We start from the raw sequence: 22,535 nt of genomic DNA, 5'->3' as shown, positions 1-22,535 counted from the left end.
GTTTCCCCAGTAGGTTTGTGTATTACACTTGACCCCAATTTAAGGCACGGTGAGTTAGATTTTTGAATAATAGGAGAATTAGTATGGGAAGTAGGCAAGTGAGTTGAGCTGAGTCCAGAGCAGCTGTGATCTATTGAGTAGTGGAGCAGGTCCGACAAAGCCAAATAGCTGACTCCTGCCCCTATTTCTTATGTTGGAATTGTGCAGGAGACCAAATATCAAGATGTCAGAATAGATGTGGGATGGAGAATTCCAATTACGAGTAAGTGAAAGATTAGGATCATCCTTCTGGACTGAACAGAGGAGTTCAGTACAGCAGTCACCCATTCTCTGTTCGACATCTCCAGTATTGAAGGGACCATATTGTGCAGATTAAATACAATGCATGAGAATAAATTAAAGTCCAGTCTGTGGTTTGAGCTAGGCCAGTATAAGCAAGGCTTACTCCAAGTAAGGATCTAGAATCATAGAAACATTCTACAGAAAAACAGAACCTCTGGCCTACCTCATCCATGCTCTGCACAATGCGCTAATCCTCCTTATCCCTCATTGCCTTTCCTATCCAAGTTTTGCTTTTTAAACATTATACTTACCTCCACCATCTCTTCTGTCTGCTCATTCCATGTTACCACCACCCTCTTTATGAAACCATACCCTCCAGATCTTGAAATTTCTTCTTAAACCTGTGTTCACAAGTTCTTGAATCCCTTGGCCTGGAAAATAAGACTGGCTATCTACCCTATCTGTACCCGGCATAATTATCTAAACCTCACGTTCCAATGAAAATAAATCCAGCCAATAAATTCTCTCCATATAATTACATCCCTCCATTCCAGGCAACATCCTGGCGAATCACTTCTGCACTCTCTCCCCATTGTTTCCACTTTCCTATGCCAACCAGAAAAGTCCACGCCTCACCTGCTTAAAATGATGCACCAATTATCAATGGATAGTTTGGTAGCCGAATGAATGTACTGTTCTGCCCAGAAGTGTCAGTCTGCAACTGTTTCTATCCTGATTAACCTAGTTTGGGTAAAGAGAGGTCAGAGAGAGCAGACCTCTCTCACTCATCACCCCCTCTGGGAACCTGGTGTTAGGGTTCTTTTCAAAGTATGGATGTTTAAAATAGAATTTGGCTGGGATTAATCCCTGCTGAAACAATTAGTCAGTGTCTAAACTCACAAAAATTACTTGGCTGTGAGTTCAGAACTCCTGCTCAGTCTTCATTTGCAGAATCTTTCTTCTTTCTGAAAAGGTTACATTTATTGGATTATGATGGAGAGGACAAATTGATATAAATTTAGAGATACAGTGGAGTAACAGGCCCTTCCAGTCCACAAGCCCATGCTACCTAAATCCTGCCCATATTTGGAGGGTGGGGGGAAAATGGAACACCCAAAGGAAACCCAGGCAGACATGGGGAGAATGTACACACCTCTTACAGACAGTGCTGGATTCAAACCCGGGTCACTGGCACTGTAATAACGTTGTATTAACCTTGCTGTCCAAGCTATGCTAATCCTCCAGGGCTGACAAAGGACATAGAACAGTACAGCACAGAAGCAGGCCTTTACTTGGCACTGAATATGATGCCCAAGTTAAACTCCAATAATCCGTTTGCCTCTATTTCCTTTCTTTTCATGCGTATATCCAGATAAGTTTTAACTGTTGCTATTATATCTTCCACCAGCAACCTGTGTAAGATACATGCCCTTCATAGCTTTGTTAAGCTTCCCCACCCACACCATGCACCTTAAATCAATATAGTCTCCTATGTGACATTTTTACTGTGGGAGAAAGATCTATCTGTCCGCCCTTAGTAAGTTTACAAACTTATTTCAGTTCTCCCTTCAGCCTTCTAGACTCCGGATGAAACAATGCAAGTTTGTTCAACTTCTCCTAAATGATCATCTCCTCTAATCCAGTCAATATCCTGTTTAGGGCGGCACGGTTGGCGTAGCGGTTAGCTCAACGCCTTTACAGCACCAGCAATTGGGACCAGACTGGGATTCAAATCTTGCCCTGCCTATAAGGAGTTTGTCCCTTCTCCACGTGACTGCGTTGGTTTTCACTGGGGGCTCCGGTTTCCTCTCACCATTCAAAACATACTGGGGGTATAGGTTAATGGGGTGTAAATTCAGCAGCATGCAGTTGTGGGCCGAAACAGCCTGGTACTGTGCTGTATGTCTAAATTAAAGTTAAAATTAAAAAAATTAAATTTAAATCTCTTCTGCACTTTTTCCAAAGCCTCCACGTCCTTCCTGCAACAGGGTGACTAGAATGGCAGAATTGCAGCCTAACCAAAGTTTTATAGAGCTGCAACATTATATCCTCTTTTTATATTCAATGCTCCGCAAAATAAAGGCATAGATGTATCTTGGAGTGGAGCTACTCTTCAGGTTTTCAATGCAGATCTGGTTGGATGTGCTTGCACTGGAGAGTGGTCAGAGGAGATTCACCAGGATGTTTCCTGGATTGGAGGACTTGAATTATGAGGAGAGATTACATAGGCTGGATTAAATAAAAGAAACAATTTGCTGGAACAATTCAATGGGTCAACAGCATCAATGAGAGAAAAGGAATGGACAATATTTTGATAATCCTATATCCTCTCTGGAACGACTGGGTGCATTTCATCTAAAACCCTGAGGACCATGGTCAAACAGAGAACATTTTGGTTTTGGCAGCCGGTTTATTGGGATTGCATTTTTGTGTCCTCAGAACAGATGGTTACTGCTTCACCATCATGGAAGAAGGTGACTCTGGAGGATATGTCATCACATCTGGATGCCTGGGCAAAGAAGGTTCAGACTTTCAGTGTCGGGTGAGTGCCTTGTTGAAGGGGTTCTCTTGAAATCTTGCCTACAGGGTTTACTTCTCCTTGGTCACTGATGGAGGAAGTTAAACCTAATATGAATGGTGTGTATTCACTGAGAAAAATACCTTATGATTGTCACTGACTCAGTTTGAGATATGTGGGGTCCTTTGCCAACACACATATGAGGCATGATAAAGGACAAGTTAAGTAGGCTAGATTAACTGCTCCATTGTCAACGTCCGGGAGAACACCATGAACTGGAAACTCAACCTGACCAGCGACAAGAATAATGTGAGCATGTGCAGGTCTGAAATTTCCATGCCTTTCCTCCCATCTTCATAGCATGAGCCAGGGGTTTGATGGACAAAGTCACTCGCATCCATCTGTCCCGTGAATCATTCATGGCATCTGTGCATTAAATACTGTCTACAAAATGCTGTATGGCTGCTCACCCAAGCTACTCAACAGCACTTCCCAAACTGTCAGCCTCAATGACCAAAATGGTCAAGAGGAGCAGGAACATGGGAAATACCATCTACCATCCAAGTCGCCATCCTGATTTGGAATTATCTCACTAATTCATTATTTCTGGGTCTAAATATGCAAACTCCCTCCCCAGCAGTTACATGGGAGTACCTTCACCAGAACGAATGCAACATTTCATGCAGATGGTTTAGCATCACACAGCAGCTACTCTTCGGGTTTTCAATGCAGATCTGGTTGGATGTGCTTGCACTGGAGAGTGGACAGAGGAGATTCACCAGGATGTTTCCTGGATTGGAGGACTTGAATTATGAGGAGAGATCACATAGGCTGGATTAAATAAAAGAAACAATTTGCTGGAACAATTCAATGGGTCAACAGCATCAATGAGAGAAAAGGAATGGACAATATTTTGAGCTGGATCGTTTCATCTATTTTCAGCAATAAATACTGGAAAGACTCAACAGGCCAGTCAGCATCTGTGGAGAAAGAATCTGAGCTAATGTTGCATGTCAATGATACATCATCATTACCATCAATTGGAGGAAGAATCAGTGAACACTCAATATTGATGGTCTCAGTAAAGGGTTCCAACTAAAACGATGACTGATCATTTCTCCACATGGATGCTGCTTGGGCCGCTGAGTCCCTCCGGCTTATCATTATTTGCTCAAAATTCGAGCCTATGCAGTCCTTACATTTTTCTCATGTCAACCTAACTTAGCTATGGAACACTATGACTGGATGGAGTCTTAGAAAGGCTGGAACCAATGGCTAGGCACTTCCTAAGATCTCCCATACCATTCCTAGCCATTTAGTTTCTTGGAACAGGTTGGGGAACCTAAGATAAGGCTATAGGTATTAAATGGAAAAAAAAAGGATGTCTAGATAATCTTTCCCCAATTCCCCTACCTGTGCAAACTAATGTGAATTGTAAATTGGAGACATGATCTGAAGTCGTCGGCACAAATCAGATAGACCCTTCGGAGGGTGGGGGTCTCAGAGCAGGCGTAGCCCTGAAGATGGCATTGTACCGGCCTGTTCACCAGCCAGCAGCAATCTTGTGCCAAGGGTTGTAGCATTCCACAACCATTGATCCTGAGAGTGCGCAGCAAAGTGGAACCTGTGCTGTGTAAGCTAGTGGCTAGTGCCATAAAACTTCCACTTCACACGGGCAGGTGTAATCAATCTGATCCATGCTTATTGGAACCAGATTTCACAGAGATCTTTCGGTGCATAAATCACAAGAGTGAACAGGAATGATTTCAGCTCCAAGTTTTGGAGCTGTAATTGTGTGCATGTGTAATGACTGTGCTGTGCCGGCACTGCAGAATGTGTAGTTTCCCTGTGGTTTGAACCCCACATAATTCCTCCCTTGCTGTGGCAGACTTGTAGAGTGCACAGGCCAAAATTGTTAGCAGAGGTAACATCGAAGTTGACTGGCCTTTCTTCGGAATAAGTAGACATTTTATTTGACTGTTGAAGAAAGTGTCCATCTTCAAGTGAGGGGAGGTCTTTTCCTGGTGTGATCTCTTCCGTGCATTTGTAATCATGCTACCTTCATTCTCTCTGCAAGCCCTTTGCCCATCTTTGTCAGCGGACCCACAAGTGCACCACTGTGGGCTGCAATGCAAGTTCAAGTTTATTGTCACTTCCACTGAGGTGTAACGAGAAAATTTGATTTCCAAGCAGTCCAGCTACTCAGCCTGTACAAAGTAGAGAAAAGAAAACACTATGCAGAGTGCAAAGTTACAGAGAGACATCAGCAAGAATGGAATAAAGTCAGCATTATTTTACTGGTGTGGGTTCATTCAGGAACCTGATCATGGTGGGAAAGAACCTGTACTTGAATCTGGTGGTACATGATCTCATACTCATGACTATTCTCCCCAATAACCAAAGTAAATGAGCAAAACAATAGTTTCCTTTTGTAGCGTATAATGCAATTCACACCAACCCAGAGCAGCCAGTGAGTGGAATAGATTTAGGATAAGAGTGGAAAAGATGGCAACTGATTTCTAAACAGGTCAGGTCCCAGTTAGAAATAAGACAATGATTTTGGTCAAGGAATAATGATCATAGAGCATAGAAAATAGGAAAGCAGGAGAAGGCCATTCACCCCCTCCAAATTCCAATAACTCTACTCCATCCAGTCTTTCTTCACCCATCAGTTCTGCCATCCTAGGAATCAGTCTGGTGAATCTTCACTGCACTCCATCAAAGGCAGGAATGTCCTTCCTCAGATCAGGAGACTAAATCTGCACAGAATACTCAAGATGTCACCTCACAACTGCTGCAAACCCCCTTCCCCCCTGCTTCTATATTCAATACCTCTTGTGCCTACCTCTTTGCCATTAAATTGTTAGTACCTAAAGATTTGATGGCTTACCTGAATCAGCATCTCTGACAGTCCAGAAAGCCCTCAAGATGAGGTTACATTTTTGTGCTTGGGTTTCTGGGGTGGGACGTAAACTTGCTGGTCATAGAGGAGATAATTATCTTATTGAGTCACAGCTGATGCTGCAAGCTTGGGATTAATATTTGCATGAAGGTTAATTGTTCCACTAGTTAGTAAAGGAGTTTAAATGGAGAGATACAGTCAGTTACAGGCCCTTCTGGCCCACAAGCCACACCACCTTAATATGCCTATGTGATCAGTTAGCCTACTAATCCTATGCGTCTTTGGAATGTGGAAGGAAAGTGGAGCACCCAGAGGAAACCCACATGGAGATGGGGAGAATATACAAACTCCTTACAGACAATGGCAAATCTGAACCCAGATTGTTGCTGCTGTAATAGCATTGCTTCTTCACTCTTGTCAGTGGATTGTTCTGCAATAACTTTACACCCTCAAATGAATCAGCTCGAAGTTATGAAAGAAATCTGGATCAAACATGTTTGTACCGTAAATCAGTGCCACATGAGTTCACTGAAACCTCTTCAGGAAAGGAAAACTGTCATCCAGTCCTTGTTTGGCTTGAATGTGACTCGCTGCCCAAGAGACGTGGCAAACTACTCGGTTGAACTTGATAAGCAAGAGCAGCTCCCATCATCCTTTCAGGCAGTTCGGCATCTGCAATGAATAGGATGAAAAATCATCCTCTCTGTACCAATTCACAGGACTACTCCAGTATAAATTATATGAATGTAAATTTCCATTGTCATGACGTGCACTCCAGGAATCCACACCACCTAGATTTCCTACCGATAGTACCAATGCTGACTTAAGGTCTGTAAGGAGTTTCTACTTTCTTCCTGTGAACTGTGTGGGTTTCCTCCAGGTGGTCCGGTTTCCTCCCATGTTCCACAGATGTATGGGATTAGGTTAATTGATCACATGGGTGTATTTGGGGGGGAGGGTGCAGGCTCTCTAAAAAAAATACAAATGTTAAGGTTTGTCAGGATTGTCTGGTGTATCTTTTGTCCACTTTGTTGATTTAATTCATTGATCCTTAATTATTCAATCAATATGCAAAAATCTAATCACATCAAATTCCACATGGTGAGGATATCTCTGAGCAACTACTCCCTTTCAAAATCCCATAATGTGTCTGTACACAAGGAATAAAATCAGAGGTTGATGGTTTTCACTGTATGTTAACAACTCCCTCTTTAAGAATGCCAAGCAATATAATTGATTTTTTTAAAAATTCATAATGATAAAAGCTGCAATGTGTGGACTAGTTTTTCTTAATTTGCCTGTGCTTTCCCTGGGATTTGTGCATTTTCAGAGACTATTCTTTACAATATTCATGCATGTGATTTTTATATGGTGTGTGGGAAGTGTGTGTGCACCATGGTCTGGAGAAACAGGATTAATCTAGTTGTATATGTACAGTCAAGTACGGTAATAACAAACTTGAAAAAATTGCTTTTAGGGTCATTCCTTGACTTTAATCACTTTGAACATGCAGACGGTAAAAAGATGCTAAATAAATGTCAAGCTGCATTGTGTGAAAATGGGATTAGGGTAAAAGTGAGGAATCCTTTTTTGACGAGGTTGGTTGTATTGGGTGGGTGTAATTTGTTCTTGATTGCAACCATCTTCCTTATCCTCCTACTGGAAAGCTTCCCTCTTCCCTCCATTTCTCTGAAGACATGACTGAGTTGGAATTTTAATAAATAGAAAGGATTATTGATCCAAACAGTTAAAAAGGGATTTTCGACCTGTGTATCTTTATAATTCACTCTTCATCCTTCTTTTGCTGTTAAGGATACACCAAAGTCATCTCAACGCCGGGCCATCGAATGTTGCACAGACCGAGATTTCTGCAATAAAGACCTCCACCCCACACTCCCACCCCAAGACATGAGAGGTAATGTGAATGAGGAACCATCTCACAAACTTTCTTTGTCCAAGCGCCAACAGAATTTATGAGATAATACCTATTGGACTAGAAACAAAGAAGGAAATGATATGGCTTATAGGTAAGGTGCTGGAACAACTGAGACCAACTGGATTGGCCTTCTGGAGCATCAGGCCTGACTCCAGAGGATGAATAGCTTCTCTTCATGTTGGCCAAACAAATAATTACAACAACAGAAATTACCTTGAGAAACACAGGAATCAATTTTAATTTATATGATGATGGTGAGTTTATTGTCATATGCATAATTCAATGTACAAATACACCAAAATTCTTACTTGCTGCAGCCACACAGGTATGTAAGGTACACAACTGCACATGTATAAATTAAATTACAACAATATGCCAAGATGGAATATGAAATAATAAATATAAAACAGATTAACAAATATTCACAGTTGCATTTAGTATAAGGGGAAAAAAAAACTCAATGTTTTAATATTGCAGCAAATCTTTACGTGGTACCAGACTAGTTTATAGTTATGATGTTATGGGGAGATTCAAGACTTGGACAGCTATTGGAAAGACTTTCAGATATATCTTGCCTTTGCTGATCTTTCCTTGAAGAAGGGGTCAGGCCCAAAACGTTGGAAATATATCTTTGTCTCCTATTAGATGCTGACTAGACCAGCTGAGTTCCTCCAGCATTTCGATAATCACAGTGTCTGCAGCCTATCATATTTCTCTGAATTCTTTGTGTCTCGCAGGTTATGTATCACAGATCCTCGTCAATCCTGGTATGGTGTTGCTGCTTAGATTATGATTTAATATTCCTTTATTTACTAATACAAAAAAATGTAAAAATACACATATTTTGTCAACTTTGGCCTGCTGTAAAGGCACACAAAGTGGCGCCCAAAGCACCCACGAATAACCAGAAGAAAAACAAGAAAGAGCCCTTCAGAGATACCGAGTGTCTGTGGATTTGCCTTCTGCACTCCTGAAACCTCTATACTGCACGACCTCCTGTCCGCTCCAGCGGTGTATCTGAGGTCCTGATTCTAAATCTCTGATATGATCAGGAAGCCTTCAGCACTCCCAGCCCCCTCAGCACCTTCTCGAATCCCAGTCCCGACACCTGGTTCCCGTGAGCCAGTTCCCAGCACCTGGTGACTGTCCTTCAGATGCTGAGCCCCTCTGCTGTGGTGCTGTTAACCTTTTCTCGTATTTTGAAGTGCTTCATAAAACTGATGTGATTCACCCATTAGCAAACGTGATGCATATTCTGGGAGTCCAGCCATGGAAAAAATAAAAGCACCCTGCAGATTCTGGAACTTCCTCATGTTGGAAATGTTAAAGATAGATGTTTGATAGTGTAGAGGGAAAGAAGCTATTTCCTTTGGTTGGAGAATCTTGGAATAGGGCCTCAAAATTGGAGCCAGACCTTCCAGGAAAAGAGTTAGAAAAATCTTCAACTTGGAGAGGATGTGAGAAATTTTAAACACATTTCTGCAAATTCTGTATGAAATTAGGACAATTATTAGTTTTAACAATTATGCAGAATTGTGGTGTCAGACCCGTCCATAATTACTGTACTAAAGGGAGGTTCATGATGCTTATGGTTGTTGGAAAGAAGCTGTTGTTGAACTTCAAGGGGCTGGTCTTCAGGTTTTTGTACCTTTTTCCTGAGGTCGCTGCGAGAAGAGGTAATCGGGGTGAAGAGGCATCCTCAATGATAATGGCTGCCTTCTTGAGGCAGGGTTTAACATTGATGTCTGAAATCAATGGGAGGATCTGAGAGTTTTCAGTATTTTCCAGGATCAAAAGCCATGATTTTGATGTGTTCTTTGGAAAACACTTACTATATGGAGACTCAAAAACTAAAAGTCTTATTTGCAAGTGTTCTAATACCCTGTCACCTCTTAGTTCCTCCCATTCTGTAATACCATTGATATCTCCCCTTCCTACGTAGTCTCGATAAAGGGTCCTGACTCAAAATATTGACTGACTCTTTTTACCCACGGATGCTGCCTGACCTGATGTCCCTCCAGCAGCTCATTACTGAAGATTCCAGCGACTGCAGTTTCTGTTTCCCTTTTTCTGTACACCCTCTCAATTCTCAATAATTATTTTTAGTCCACATTTTATGGATACTCTCCTTCCTACCACTGCAATCAATTCCCCCAAGATTCATCCATTGCTGAGGACTCAAAAGAAGAATAGCTTCTGGGTTTGGTTGTCAGATCTAAGTGCTGTTGAGTTAAGAGACTAAGATGTCCATAAAAATAATAAGGTATCAGATCCAAAGTTATTCACCAAATCACTCAATTATTTTAGTACAGTATCACGTCTTCATTGGTCTTCAGGACTAATTGCACTGGCTGATTATACAACACGCAGAATTTGCACAATAGCACTTAACAAATTTGTTTCAATAATGGTAACATTAAATGTGCTTCTGCTCTGAACAGCTGGTGTGGTGATTTTCCAGGGAGAAATTATTAACTGCAACAGTAAGAATGCGCACAATCTTTTGCACTGAAAAGGTGGAGATTACCTGCAACTATTCCAATTAGTACCTTGTTTCACTTTATTTGATCTGAATGTTGAAACCATTTTGATACTGTACAAAAATAATTTCAAAGCACATCTGCCTGATTCTAATTGGTTTGAAGGCCTCATTTAAAGTGACTCTCAAATAAAATCCTAAGTCTGAAATGCATTATTTGAGAAATCAAAGGACTTTCAGTGATCTTTACAAGGGATGAATAATATCCCAAATATTCTAAGGGTGGGGGGGGGGGGGGGGGAGATTGTTTGGATGCCAACCATTCTGCATGGAATACATTCTACTTGATGTATGAGTGTATTAAGTACATAACCATCCAGTAAAAAGCATCGCATTTGATTGGCTAACCATCCATCACCTCAAGACTTGACTGCTTCCACTTGTGGCTGCAGGATGCACCATATTTCACTGCAGTTACTTGACCAGGTTACTTCCACATTTCCTCACACCCCCACAGTCTTTGGGACCTGTTCGGCTGCAGCAAGTAAGAATTTTGGTGCATATACACATTGTGCAATGTGTATGACAATAAGCTCTCTATCGTTAATCAAGAAGGAATAGGTCTTCAGAAACAATCTGCAGTTCCCCTCCAAGTCACATATCCCCTTAACCTAGATATATATTTCTGTCCTTTCATTAACACAGGACTGGGAGCTGGGATCTACCTTCCCAGTAGCAAAGACCACTCAATCTGCAGCAGTTTAAATATATCAACCCCTTCCCCAGGGCCATTGGGAATGATTATTACATTTTGTGTTTACCAGCCACACCTGCAGCCGGTGAGCAAATATCAAAAATTTGCATTTAATTACTGTCCCCCAACCCCTACCTCCCATCTAGTGTAATGATGCAGAAATAAATGAGCAGCTTGCTTAATCAGAAGATGAGGTTGAAAATTAATTCATGTCCCCTACAGACACCAAGCAGAGATTAGTGACACTAACATAAATATTTTAAGTGCAAAAATCAGAGGTCATTTACTATCTGCCTGAGAGAAATGCTCGCTTCTAAGTCAAAGTTGCATTCCTTGCCAAGGCTTGCACTGTCTGTGTGGTCATCAACAGCAAATTGTCAAGGTATGTTTACATTTAAGTGGCACTCATCACATCCCTTTTAAGGTTTTACAGTCAAATAAATCCTTCTGCTGTGTGTTACCATAATGAGGGAAATGCAGTCAACAATTTGCAGATAGTACTTTAAACGGCCCCGTGATAATGACTGGCAGATTGGCTTTACTGCTGTTCATTCGAAGGTTAATATTGATCGAAGTACAGGGAATCAATCCAACTTCCTTTTCTGAAAGTAGCACCATTGGTCTTTTCTGTCAACCCAGGCCTTTGGTTCAACGTCTCATCCAGTAGCTGCAACTCTAACCATGCAGCCACCATGAATTCCTACACTAGAACAGCCTCAGAAGTCATGAGCTCCTCTCTGGAGTGGTACCTAGTGACTCAGAGACAAGAGTATAACCACAAGCCCAGTACTTTTCGTGCAACTATTGATTTTTATGAGTTGGCTGTTTGATGGAGCAATTGGTGCCATAGCATTCCACGCATGGAAAATTAGTGTCATAAAACCCCAAAGAGAGTTACAATCTGCTACAGAGACCAGCCATTTCTGCAAGCCTGTATTTTAGTTGATGAATGAAAGCGAGTTATGATATCTTGAAAACATCTCTGACACTGTACTGAAGTTGCTAATGAGGGAAGATTACACAGGTTGGGGCTTCACTTACAGTGTGGAGACTCAAAAGCTAGAAGTATTATTTGCAGGTATTTTGTTTGAAGGATTGTGGTGCATTACAAAATGGGAATGACATTTTGAGAGACAAAGTTCCAGTCCCATATTTACCCAGCCCCCCTCCCACTTGCAAGGTCTGTTCATTCCTACCCACTGATTTCCAATATAAAACCCCTTTTCTTTAAAAACCCCAAATCTTGTGAATTTTTTTTAAATTTACCTTTTCTAGATACTGTCCTTCCTGTCATTGCAAACAATTCCTCAAGATTCATCCATTGATTTTTGACACCTCTATTAAATTATCCAGATGGATTACTCATCATCCCATCACCGAAACTAATATAAACATGTCAAGAAAATGGACGATAATGTACAATTTCCTTTAGTGACTTTGTAGTTTCCTCCTGGGGTTTGCTTGCCATAGTGACCAAGAAGATTAATCTTTAATGACTGAAGACTTGAGAAATCCTAGAGAGCTGGAAGCCCCATATCCTGTAACAATATAATTGCAGCAGCATTGTAAAGTCAGGAGATTTTTGATACGCAAAGGCAGGAATTTGTTCAATGTTCTCAAAACACACAAGAAGATGTTCCCAGTAGTGGGAGAGTCTTGGACCAGAGGTCATAGCCTCAGAATAAAAGGGCGTCCCTTTTGAACAGAGCTGAGGAGAAATTTCTTCAGCCAGAGGGTGGTGAAGCTATGGAATGTGTTGCCATTAAGTGGCTGTGGAGGCCAACTCATTGGGTAGATTTAAGCAGAGGTTGAGAGATTCTTGATTATCGGTAGCAATAATGCCAAAGGTTTTTAGGAGAAGGCAGGGGAATGGGCTTATGAGGTCAATGAAAAAAGAGTCGTGATACGAATAGCAGACAGACCAGTTGGGCTCAATGGCTTAATTCTGCTCCTGCATCTTATGTTCTTATGGAGTTGATCCTGAAAAATCATTGAAATTACACAACAATCAGATTGGATTTGGTCTCTAGTTATTCTTGAAAGTTCAAAGTTCAACATTCAAATTTATTGTCAGAGTACATACCTAAGATTCTTTTTCTGTGGGCTAGGCTCAGTAGCTGTAAATTGTATTCAAAGAAAGAAAAAAAATTAAAGAAAAAAACAAAGTGTAGATGTAGTTATAAATATACAATAATAGATAATGAGGAATAATGAATACTTAAATGAGTCTCTGAATAAGTCTATTATTCAACAGTCTGATTTTTCTGAACCCTGGTGGTACGAGTTATGGAACATCTTTATCTCCTTCCTGGTGGCAGTCGTGAGAACAGAGCATGTCCTGAGTGGTGAAGATCCTTGATAATTGATGCTGTTCTCCAATGGCAGCATTCCATGTAGATTTTCTCAATGGTGGGGAGAAGTTTGCCTATAATGTACTGGGTGGAGTCCACTACCTTTTGTATTGGTGCTTCCATACCAGGCTGTGATTTAGCTAGTCAGCACAGTTTCCACCACATTTCTGTAGAAGTTTCCTAAAGTCAAGGTCCTTGGTCTTGGTGACATTGAGTGAGATGTTGCTTATACATCATTCAGCCAAATTTTCAATCTCCCTCCTGTATGCTAACACATCGCAAGATCACAAGATAAAGGAACAGAAGCAGTCCATCGGGTCGGTTCCATGACTATGCACTAAGCTAAACTAAACTTACCCCAGCTCCAATTACCAGCCTTTTCCCCATATCCCTTGATACCCTTACTAATGAGATACTTATCCATTTCCTGCTTAAATACTCCACTGCTTTGAGCGGCAATGAGTTCCACAGATCCATGACCATCTGACTAAAGAAGTTCATCCTCCTCTCTGTTTTGATTGGATAAATTCTAATTTTAAGACTATTACCCCTTGTCCTCGACTTGCCCATCAAGGGAAACATCTTATCCACATTCACTCTGTCAAAACCTTTCAATATTCGAAATGGCTCTATGAGATCCCCCATCACTCTCCTATATTCCAATGAGTAAAACCCAAGAGCTGCCGAATGATCCCTAAACGCCAGCCCCTGCATTCCAGGAATCATCCTTGTAAATCTCCTCTGCACCCTCTCCAACAATATCACATATTTTCTAAGATAGGGGGCCCAGAACTGTACACAGTACTCCAAATGGGGTTTCACCAGTGCCCTATAGAGACTAATTAACATCTCTCTACTCTTTAACACTATACCTCTCAAAATGAATATTAGCATAGCATTCACCTTCTTCACTACTAATCTTACCTGGGCATTAACTTTTAGATTACTCTGCACGAGGATACCCAGGTCTCTTTGCACTTCTGAGGATTGAATTTCCCCCCATCCAGATTATACTCTGCCTGTTTATTTCCACTGCCAAAATGTAGAATCAAACACTTCTCAACCTTGTACTTCATCTGCCATCTATTTGCCCAGTCTCCCAAACTACCTATATCCTTCTGCAATTTTACGGTTTCTTCAATAGTTGTTGCTCCGCCACCTATCTTGGTGTCATCAGCAAATTTGGGCATAAAACCATTCATTCAACAATCCAAATCATTAATTTAAATTGTAAACAGCAGCGACCCCAAGACCGAACCTTGCGGAACACCACTTGTTACAGGGAGCCATCCTGAATGGGATCCCTTAATTTCAACCCTTTGCTTTCTGCCTATCAGCCAATTTTCTATCCAGTCTAATAGCATCCCTGTAATTCCATGGGCCTTCATTTTATTTATCAGCCTAATATGTGGCACCTTATCGAAAGCCTTTTGAAAATCCAAGTATATAACATCCACAGCTTCCCCTTTGTCTAACCTACCTGAGATTTCTTCAAGATACTCTAATAGGTTAGTCACCTCCTTTTGTACAGCGATCCATGTGGTATTGTCAGCAAATTTGTATATGACTTTAGACACCTCCTTTTCACACACTTAACCACTGACCACACTGTATATCTTGATCCCTAAGTCATTGAGGGTTTCCCCTTCTCAACAATTCTTGATCACTGACTTACATTACAGAAAGGGTTGACCAGGATTTTGCCTGGTTTAGAGGGCATGAGTTATGGGGATACTTTGGACAAACTTGGGTTGTTTTCTCTGGAATGCTAGAGACAGAGGGGAGACCTGATAAGGTCATGAGAGGCTTCGAAAGGGTGGACAGTTAGAATCGTTTCCCCAGAGTAAAAGCATCACACATTTGTGTTCAAAGTGAGGGGAAACAAAGTTTAAGGGAGATGTGCAGGGCAGATATTTCACACATAGGTGCCTGGAAAGAGCAGCCAGGGAGGCGATGAAAACAGATAAAAATAGTAGCCTACAAGATGCTTCTGGATAGAAGATGAAAGGTATGGGGGGATAGCAATCAGATGCAAGCAATGAGATTTTGTTTGATTTGGGCATCGTGTTTGGCACGGATATATGGGCTGAAGGGCCTGTTCCTGTACTGCACTCTTCTGAGTTCTTTGCAGTTCCTCATGAGTGTTGCTCCAAGTTCCATCATCTGCAGTCTCTTATGTGTCTCTAATTATCACTGCTTAGCAGAGGATCAATTGGCGTAGATCATAGGTGGACTTATTTCGATCATAGAATATCATTCACTTTGGAAGGAAGGTTTCTTTTCTTGAAAGATTACTTATGATTGAAGTTGGTTTAAATATTAAACCTAAACATAAGGCCTCCCTTTATAAACCACAGCTTGGCTAAAGTGCAGGGAAAAAGAAAAAAGACTGTCATTTGGAGACATGCCCACCTTCCAGAATAAACCTTAAAAGATCCAATTAACTCTTTGTCTAGCCATAATCCATTTGTAGCTATCTATGACTTGAAAATGCAGTTCACTATATTTCAGTCTATTGCCAAAACCAGCCAGTAATATACACTGGAATTTTAATTGTGTTTTTTGGATGGTGCAGGTAGTTGAGCCACTGCCTCAGTTCCAGAAACCCAGGTCACAATCCTGACCTCCAGTGCTGTCTGTGTGGAATTTACACCTTCAGTGGGTTCCCCCCTTGCTATGCTGGTTTCCTCTCATGTCCCAAGCATGTGAGTGTTGGTAGGCTAATTTTCCCCTTGTGTGTCGGTGAGTGATAGTGTCAGGGGTCTGTTGATGAAAATGTGGAAAGAATTTTAAAAATGGGATGTATGTATGATCACTGCATCTGAGTGGTTGGCTGAAGGGTTTATTTCTGTGCCCCATCTCCTCATTATAAAAAAGCACCTCCTGTTGACTATTGCCAGAGGGAAGTTTAACAGTCCAGCGCACACTTATGGTATCTGGCTTGGGAGCTGGTTACATTACTCGTGAATAGAACGCCGGACTGTTCAAGGGGAGCCTTTTGTATTGAAAAGAAGCCGCTCCATCTTGTTATACTACAGATCTGGGTATTCTTGCAGACACAATGTCCAACATGTTTCAAATTGATAGGCACTGACACCTTAAGCTGTTACAAACCACACATTTCAGAAAGAAATAAAATGCTGTGTATAAATGCTAAACTGTTGATAAATGGTGCAGTCAGGCACTGGAGTGAGAAACAGTTCCCCAGAGTCAAGTCTCAATTTCACTTAAAGCTTTAACAGAGCGAAGATGATTCACACCATTTCTCCTGTGCTACAGGAGGGAGAAAAACCTCTTGTAAATGATTAGACATGAAGATTATTTTCCGCCTGTGAAACCTAACACCTTTCTTAGCTTTTGATCCATCTTCTGGAGCTCAGGTGAAGATAGATCTGAATAGATTACAGATTGACCCACTGCTATCTTGCCCAGCAAGTTACTGCGTTTGTCACTTTCAGCAAAACTCCATGATGGTAAGCAAATATTCCCCCAGGAGCAAACCTTGTCTCTACTTCTTCACTACTATCTTGGATCAGAAATATAATAGCTTGATATCAGGAAAGATCAATGGGCGTAGGGTTCAACCTATTTACCTTATTCAGCATCTTGCCTTTGAAGTCAAAGCAGAGCTAACTGCTTTGAAACAGACAAGTATTGAAGAATACCTTGATCCTGGTAACCATGGATCATGAAGAAACAGATGGATTTATTTTTAAATATAAACAGGAAATAAGAAATGCAATCACTTTGCTTGAGTATATAACTCTGATCCAAAAAAAACACTGATCCATCGGAGGAACTCAGTGGGTTGAGGTGTGGAAGAATTGTCGGCATGTTGGTGTGAAATCTTCCTCAAGTCTGATCGTGAGGAGGGGAGCTGGGCAATATGAGGGTGGCAGGTGTGAGGCAAAAGGACCATTGAGGGAGACTGGTGAACCAGGAAGGGAAAAAGGTTGATGGGCAGATGGAGAGGGTAGGGGAGGATGTTAAATGGAAACAAAGGCTACCAGTGCTGGGATCTGGTAAGTGAAGATTGCGGGAAATATTGTGGAAAACTTGTAGATTCATAAGACCTTAAGATAAAGGAGTAGAAGTGGGCTTCGTTTTCGCTCCACCATTCCATCTCCCACTCAGCCCCACTCCCTTGCCTTCTCCCCATTAACCTTTGATACCCTGACTATGCAGAAAACAATCAATCTCTACCTTTAATACACCCATTAATTTGGCCTCCTCAACTGCCCAAGATAGCAAATTCCAAAAGTTCACCACACTGGTTGAAGAAATTCATTTGCATCTCAGTTTTAACATGGGAAATAGCTTTGACACATCGACTCTGTCCAGGCCCTTCAACATTCAAAATGCTTCAGTGAGCCCCCCACCCCCGCTCTCCATCATTCTTCTGAACTCCAAGGAATACAGTCCAACAACCATCAAATATTTCTCATGTGTTAATCCCTTCATTCCAGGAATTATTCTTATGAATCTTCTCTGGACCCTTTCCAATACCAACACATCTTTTCTTAAACAAGGAGCCAAAAACTGTGTCCCCAACTCCAAATGATGTTTCACCTGTGTCATATAAAGCCTCAACATCACATCCCTGATCTTGTACTCTATTTCTCTCGATATGAATGTCAACATTGCATTCACATTCTTCACCACTGACTCAACCTGAAAGTTAACCTTTAGCATATCCTGCTCAAGACTTTGCACCATTGCACCTTCTCATTTTCAATTTTTTATTCTTTCTACCAATGTGCATGACCATACACTTTCCAACATTATATTTAATTTGCCACTTATTTACCTATTCTCCTAATCTATCTAAGTTTCTCTGCAGCCTCTCTATTTCCACCTCACTACCTCTTTCCATCAGTGCATCATCTGCAAACTTAGCTACAAAGTGATTAACATACAATGTAAAAATAAGTGGTCCCAACAATGAACCCGTCAGAATGCCACTAGTAACTGGAAGCCAATTAAAATAGGATCCCTTTATTCCCACTCTCTGATTCCTGCCAATCAGCCAATGCTCCACTCAGGCTAGTATCTTTCCTGTAATTCCATGGGCTCTCATCTTGTTAAGCAACCTTATGTCAAAGATTTGAGAGTATCCTCACAGCTAGCTCCCACCAACAACTATGTGATACTATCAAGCTCTTGAACTCTCTCCCCACCCCTACAAGCTGCACTCTTGAGTAGCCAGTGGAGATTAAATATATTTGGAAGTCATCACAATTTATCTCATTGGTCCTTTGCATGTGGAGAGAACTGGAGCCCTTGAAAACTGCTATCGAAATATGTTTTTCAATGAGAAAATTCTCTGCAGTTGGGTTGTTCTCCTCATTCTATTCTGTTGATTTCAAGGAATGTAAATTTTGGAAGTGGAAAATCAAAACAGAGAATGCTGGAAATTCTCAGCAGGTTGGGTTGCATCTGGCAGGGAGGAGAAGCAGTTAACATTTCAGGCTGATGCCATTTTGGAAGGGGATCTGTTTGATCATTGCACATTTCAGATTAATTGAGCAATGGAATGTCAGAGGGGCAACTCTCTCAATGTTTATAAAATTCTGAGCAGCATAGATTGGATAGATCGGTCAGAATCTTTTTGTCGCAGGGCAAGGAAGTCTAGAACTAAAGAGCAATGGTTTAAAGCAAGAAGGGGGAGAAGATTGTTTTCACACGGATGGTAATGAATATCTGAAACAAGCTGCCAAGGACATGGTGGAGGAAGACACAATTAAAATGTTTAAAGAGCAGTGGGACAAGTACTTGAACAACAGACAGAGTGCTGAAGGAACTTAGCAGGTCAGGCACCATCCATGGAAAAAAATAGGCAGTCAACATTTTGGGCCGGAACCCCTCATCAGTACAGATTCTAGGATAGGTAGGGCTAAGTGAGGGGTAGTCCTCACTTAGCAAGTGGGATTAGCATAGATAGACACTATGGTTGGCATGAACAAAGTGGGCCTAAAAGATCTGTTTCTCTGCTGAGTCTATGACTGAGAACACATTTACCAAGTAAAAACACACAAAGCTGGAGGAACTCAGCAGTTCAAGCATTTTAGTTTATATAGCAAAGGTAAAAATATATAACCGACATTTCGGGCCTGAGTTCTTCAACAAGGTAAGGAAAATTGTCGGCAGGCGTACGAGCAAAAGAGTAAGGGGGGAGGTGTGGTCGCAAAGGCAGGAGGTGATAGGTGGAGGAGGTGACAGAAGTGATCAAGGGGAGGAGGGATGGCAAGGTGAAAGGAGAGGGAAGGGAGGAGGTGAACTAGAAAGGGGAAGTGAAGGAGGGAGGGGGAAAAGGAGAGCAGTTGATGTTAATGCCATTTGGCTGGAAAGTGCCCAGATGGAAAAATCAGGTGTTGTCCCTCCAGTTTATGGGTGGTCTTGCTGGGATAGTACATAAAGCCACGGACAGACATGTGTGTATGGGAGTGTTATACAGAACTGAAATGGTTGGCTCCTGGGAGGTCTCTGTCACTGTTGTGGATGGAGCAAAGATGCTCAGCGAAGCAATCTCCCAATTTGCGCCCAGTCTCTCCGATGTAGAGATGGCCCAAAGGGAGCACCAGATGTAGTAAATCAGTCCTCTTGGTACACAAATGAAGTGTTGTTTCACTGGAAAGGCCTGTTTGGGGCCCTGGACCCTTGGTGAGGGGGAAGGTGTGGGTGCAAATATTGCACCTCCTGTGGCCACAGGGGAAGGTGTAGGGGGGGTAGATTGGTGGGGAGGGATGGGTATACGAGGTTAGACATGGAGGGAGCAGTCCCTGTGGAAGACAGAGAGGGAAGGAGAGGGGAAGATGTGTTTGGTAGTAGGATCCTGTTGTAAGTGCCGGAAATTCTGGAGGATAATGTGTTGGATGTGGAGGCTGGTGGGGTGGTAGGAGAGGATAAGGGGGACTATGTTTGTTGCATCTGAGGGCAGGGGAGTGAAAGCAGATGTATGGAAAATGGAGGAGATGCGGGTGAAGGCTGAGTTGATGGTGGTGGAGGGGAAACCACGTTTGTGGAAGAAGGCAGACATTTCGGAAGACCTGGAATGGAAGATCTCATCTTAGGAACAGATATGGTGTAGACGGAGAAATTGAGAGAAAGGGATAGAATCCTTGCAGGGGACAGGGTGTGAGGAAGTGTAGTGAAGTTAGTTGTGGGAGTTAGTGGGCTTTTAATATATGTTAGTGGAAAGCTTGTTTCCCGAGATGGAGTCAGAGAGATCCAGGAAGGGGAGAGTGTTGTCAGAGATGTACCAGGTGAGTTTGAGATCGGGGTGGAAATTGGCCTCAACGTAGATGAAGTTGACAAGCTCATCATGGGTGCATGAGGCAGCCCTGATGTAGTTATCGATATACCAGAGGAAGAGTTGAGGGGTCTTGCCTGTGTAGATCCACAAAGCCCACAAACAGGCAGGCGTAGCTGGGACCCATTTCCAAGTGTTCTTTTAATGCATAATAATAAGCATTTGGAAAGCTAATACCTGCAAACAAAAGCATTAGATAATTTCCAGATGAGCGTGCTTTTGTTTTTAGCATGTACTAAACTAGAGCTAAATAGGTTGTAGGTTTCAATTTCAGATTGCTACTAGAAACAAAACCAGCATTTGGTGCAGTTTCAGGGTGATACTCTTTCATGCATAGCAGTGGATCATACATTATCATTCAAGTAATGCCAAGGAGGATAAATAAACCAGCAACAATGTCCTTAAGGAAATAAAAAACATCTGAGAATTTATCAACATGCAGATTACGTACAGGTCAACAATGCATACTTAGATTAAAATAAAATTCCAGTGTTTTGTTGATGAAATTTTACTGGGTGAAATATCTCATGCCTCCTCCATTGCAGATCCTGGAATTAAATTGCACCATCACAGATTTTCTCCCAAAAGAGCTGACCATCTCTCCCATTCTTGACGTCCCTCAAAACCTTTCTCTTTGCCTGACCTTTAGGGATGTATTGGTCACTGATTAAAAACACCATGGTCCCTTGTCTGTGATGAATAAAGAGAGCAGCGAATCAGTGAAATTCTCTGCCCAATGAAGCAAAAGTGGCTGTCTTGCTAACTGTATTTAAAATATAGATGGATAGATTTTTAATTTTTTTTTCAAAAATGATACATAGTGACATTTTAAATATACAATACATTAAACTTTTTTCTCACAAACACAACAAATAACAAAAACAAAACAGTCCATCCCTCTCTCTCTCTTCCCCACCCACCCCCTTCCATACATGCAGATCCATTCACCGTCAAAGCTTACATATATTTTATGTATATAGGGTACAGTTGGGGAAATTACTTTTTTATATATATAGTAGTTACTTTTATATTCTTTTTATCACTGTATCTGGGCCCCTATGTGGTCCAGGTATGGATGCCAGACCTTTATAAAAGTGTCATAATTATTCTTTAAGTTATGTGATTTTTTTTTCCCCCATAGGTAAACTGCTGTTCATTTCCTCAGTCCATCGTGCTATAAGTAGAGGGGAATCGGACTTCCAAGTGATAGGATACATTTTTTCACTACCCCTAGTGCTATTTTTATAAATGAGATTTGATATTTGGTCAATTTTTTTGCTTATTTCCATGAAATCACCTAATAGATATAGTTCCGAGTTGCCCGTGAAGGCCACTCTGTTATCCTGGTTAATTTTTCTACGATTTCTTCCCAAAATGGCATCATATTCATTCATGACCGTGTGCATGTAGAAATGTTCCTGTCTCAGTCCCACATTTGAAACACATCTCTTAAATTTCAGCTTTTGATCTGTGTAACTTTTGTGGGGTAAGATATAATTGGTGTAAAAATTTATACTGAACCAGTCCATATCTTGCATTTATAATTGATGTCATGCTGTCCTTACACCAATCTGACCAGCTTCTTTCTGAAATCACTGCACCCAAATCTGACTCCCATCTTTCCCTTGACTTCTGCAACCCTGGTTTTGCACTTTAGCTTTGGAGAGCATAGTACATTTTTATTACAAATTTGGGTGTAATCCCCATCCAGACCGCTCATTCAATTTCACTAATTTCAGGTGGGGTCAATGTTGGTCCCCATCTTTCTCTTAAGAACGATCTAAGCTGGAGAAATCAAAAGAAGCTCCCATTGGCCACTCCATATTGATGTTTTAATTGTTCAAAGCACTTAAGAATTCCCTCTGTATAACGGTCCTTAATATATTATACCTTTGTCATACCACAAATTTAGTATTCTATTGCTCATGTTTATGGGCAATAACACTTTTTTCCTATATATTCATCAATTTCTTGCCACCTTCTAATCGTATGTATTAGAATAGG

General features: G+C 41.4%; 1 protein-coding gene across 1 annotated transcript in view; it reads left to right on the top strand.

Moving 5' to 3' along the window:
* Positions 1 to 22,535, top strand: part of bmpr1ba (bone morphogenetic protein receptor, type IBa) — a 342,233-nt gene that overhangs the window by 286,576 nt on the left and 33,122 nt on the right. The window contains exons 5-6 of the mRNA XM_069925682.1: positions 2,722 to 2,824; positions 7,515 to 7,617. Coding sequence (XP_069781783.1) covers positions 2,722 to 2,824; positions 7,515 to 7,617 — 206 coding nt within the window. The remainder of the gene's footprint in view (positions 1 to 2,721; positions 2,825 to 7,514; positions 7,618 to 22,535) is intronic.

This window comes from Narcine bancroftii, chromosome 3, assembly GCF_036971445.1.
Source record: "Narcine bancroftii isolate sNarBan1 chromosome 3, sNarBan1.hap1, whole genome shotgun sequence".
NCBI classification, from domain to species: domain Eukaryota; kingdom Metazoa; phylum Chordata; class Chondrichthyes; order Torpediniformes; family Narcinidae; genus Narcine; species Narcine bancroftii.
This window is presented reverse-complemented; position numbering and strand designations above follow the sequence as displayed.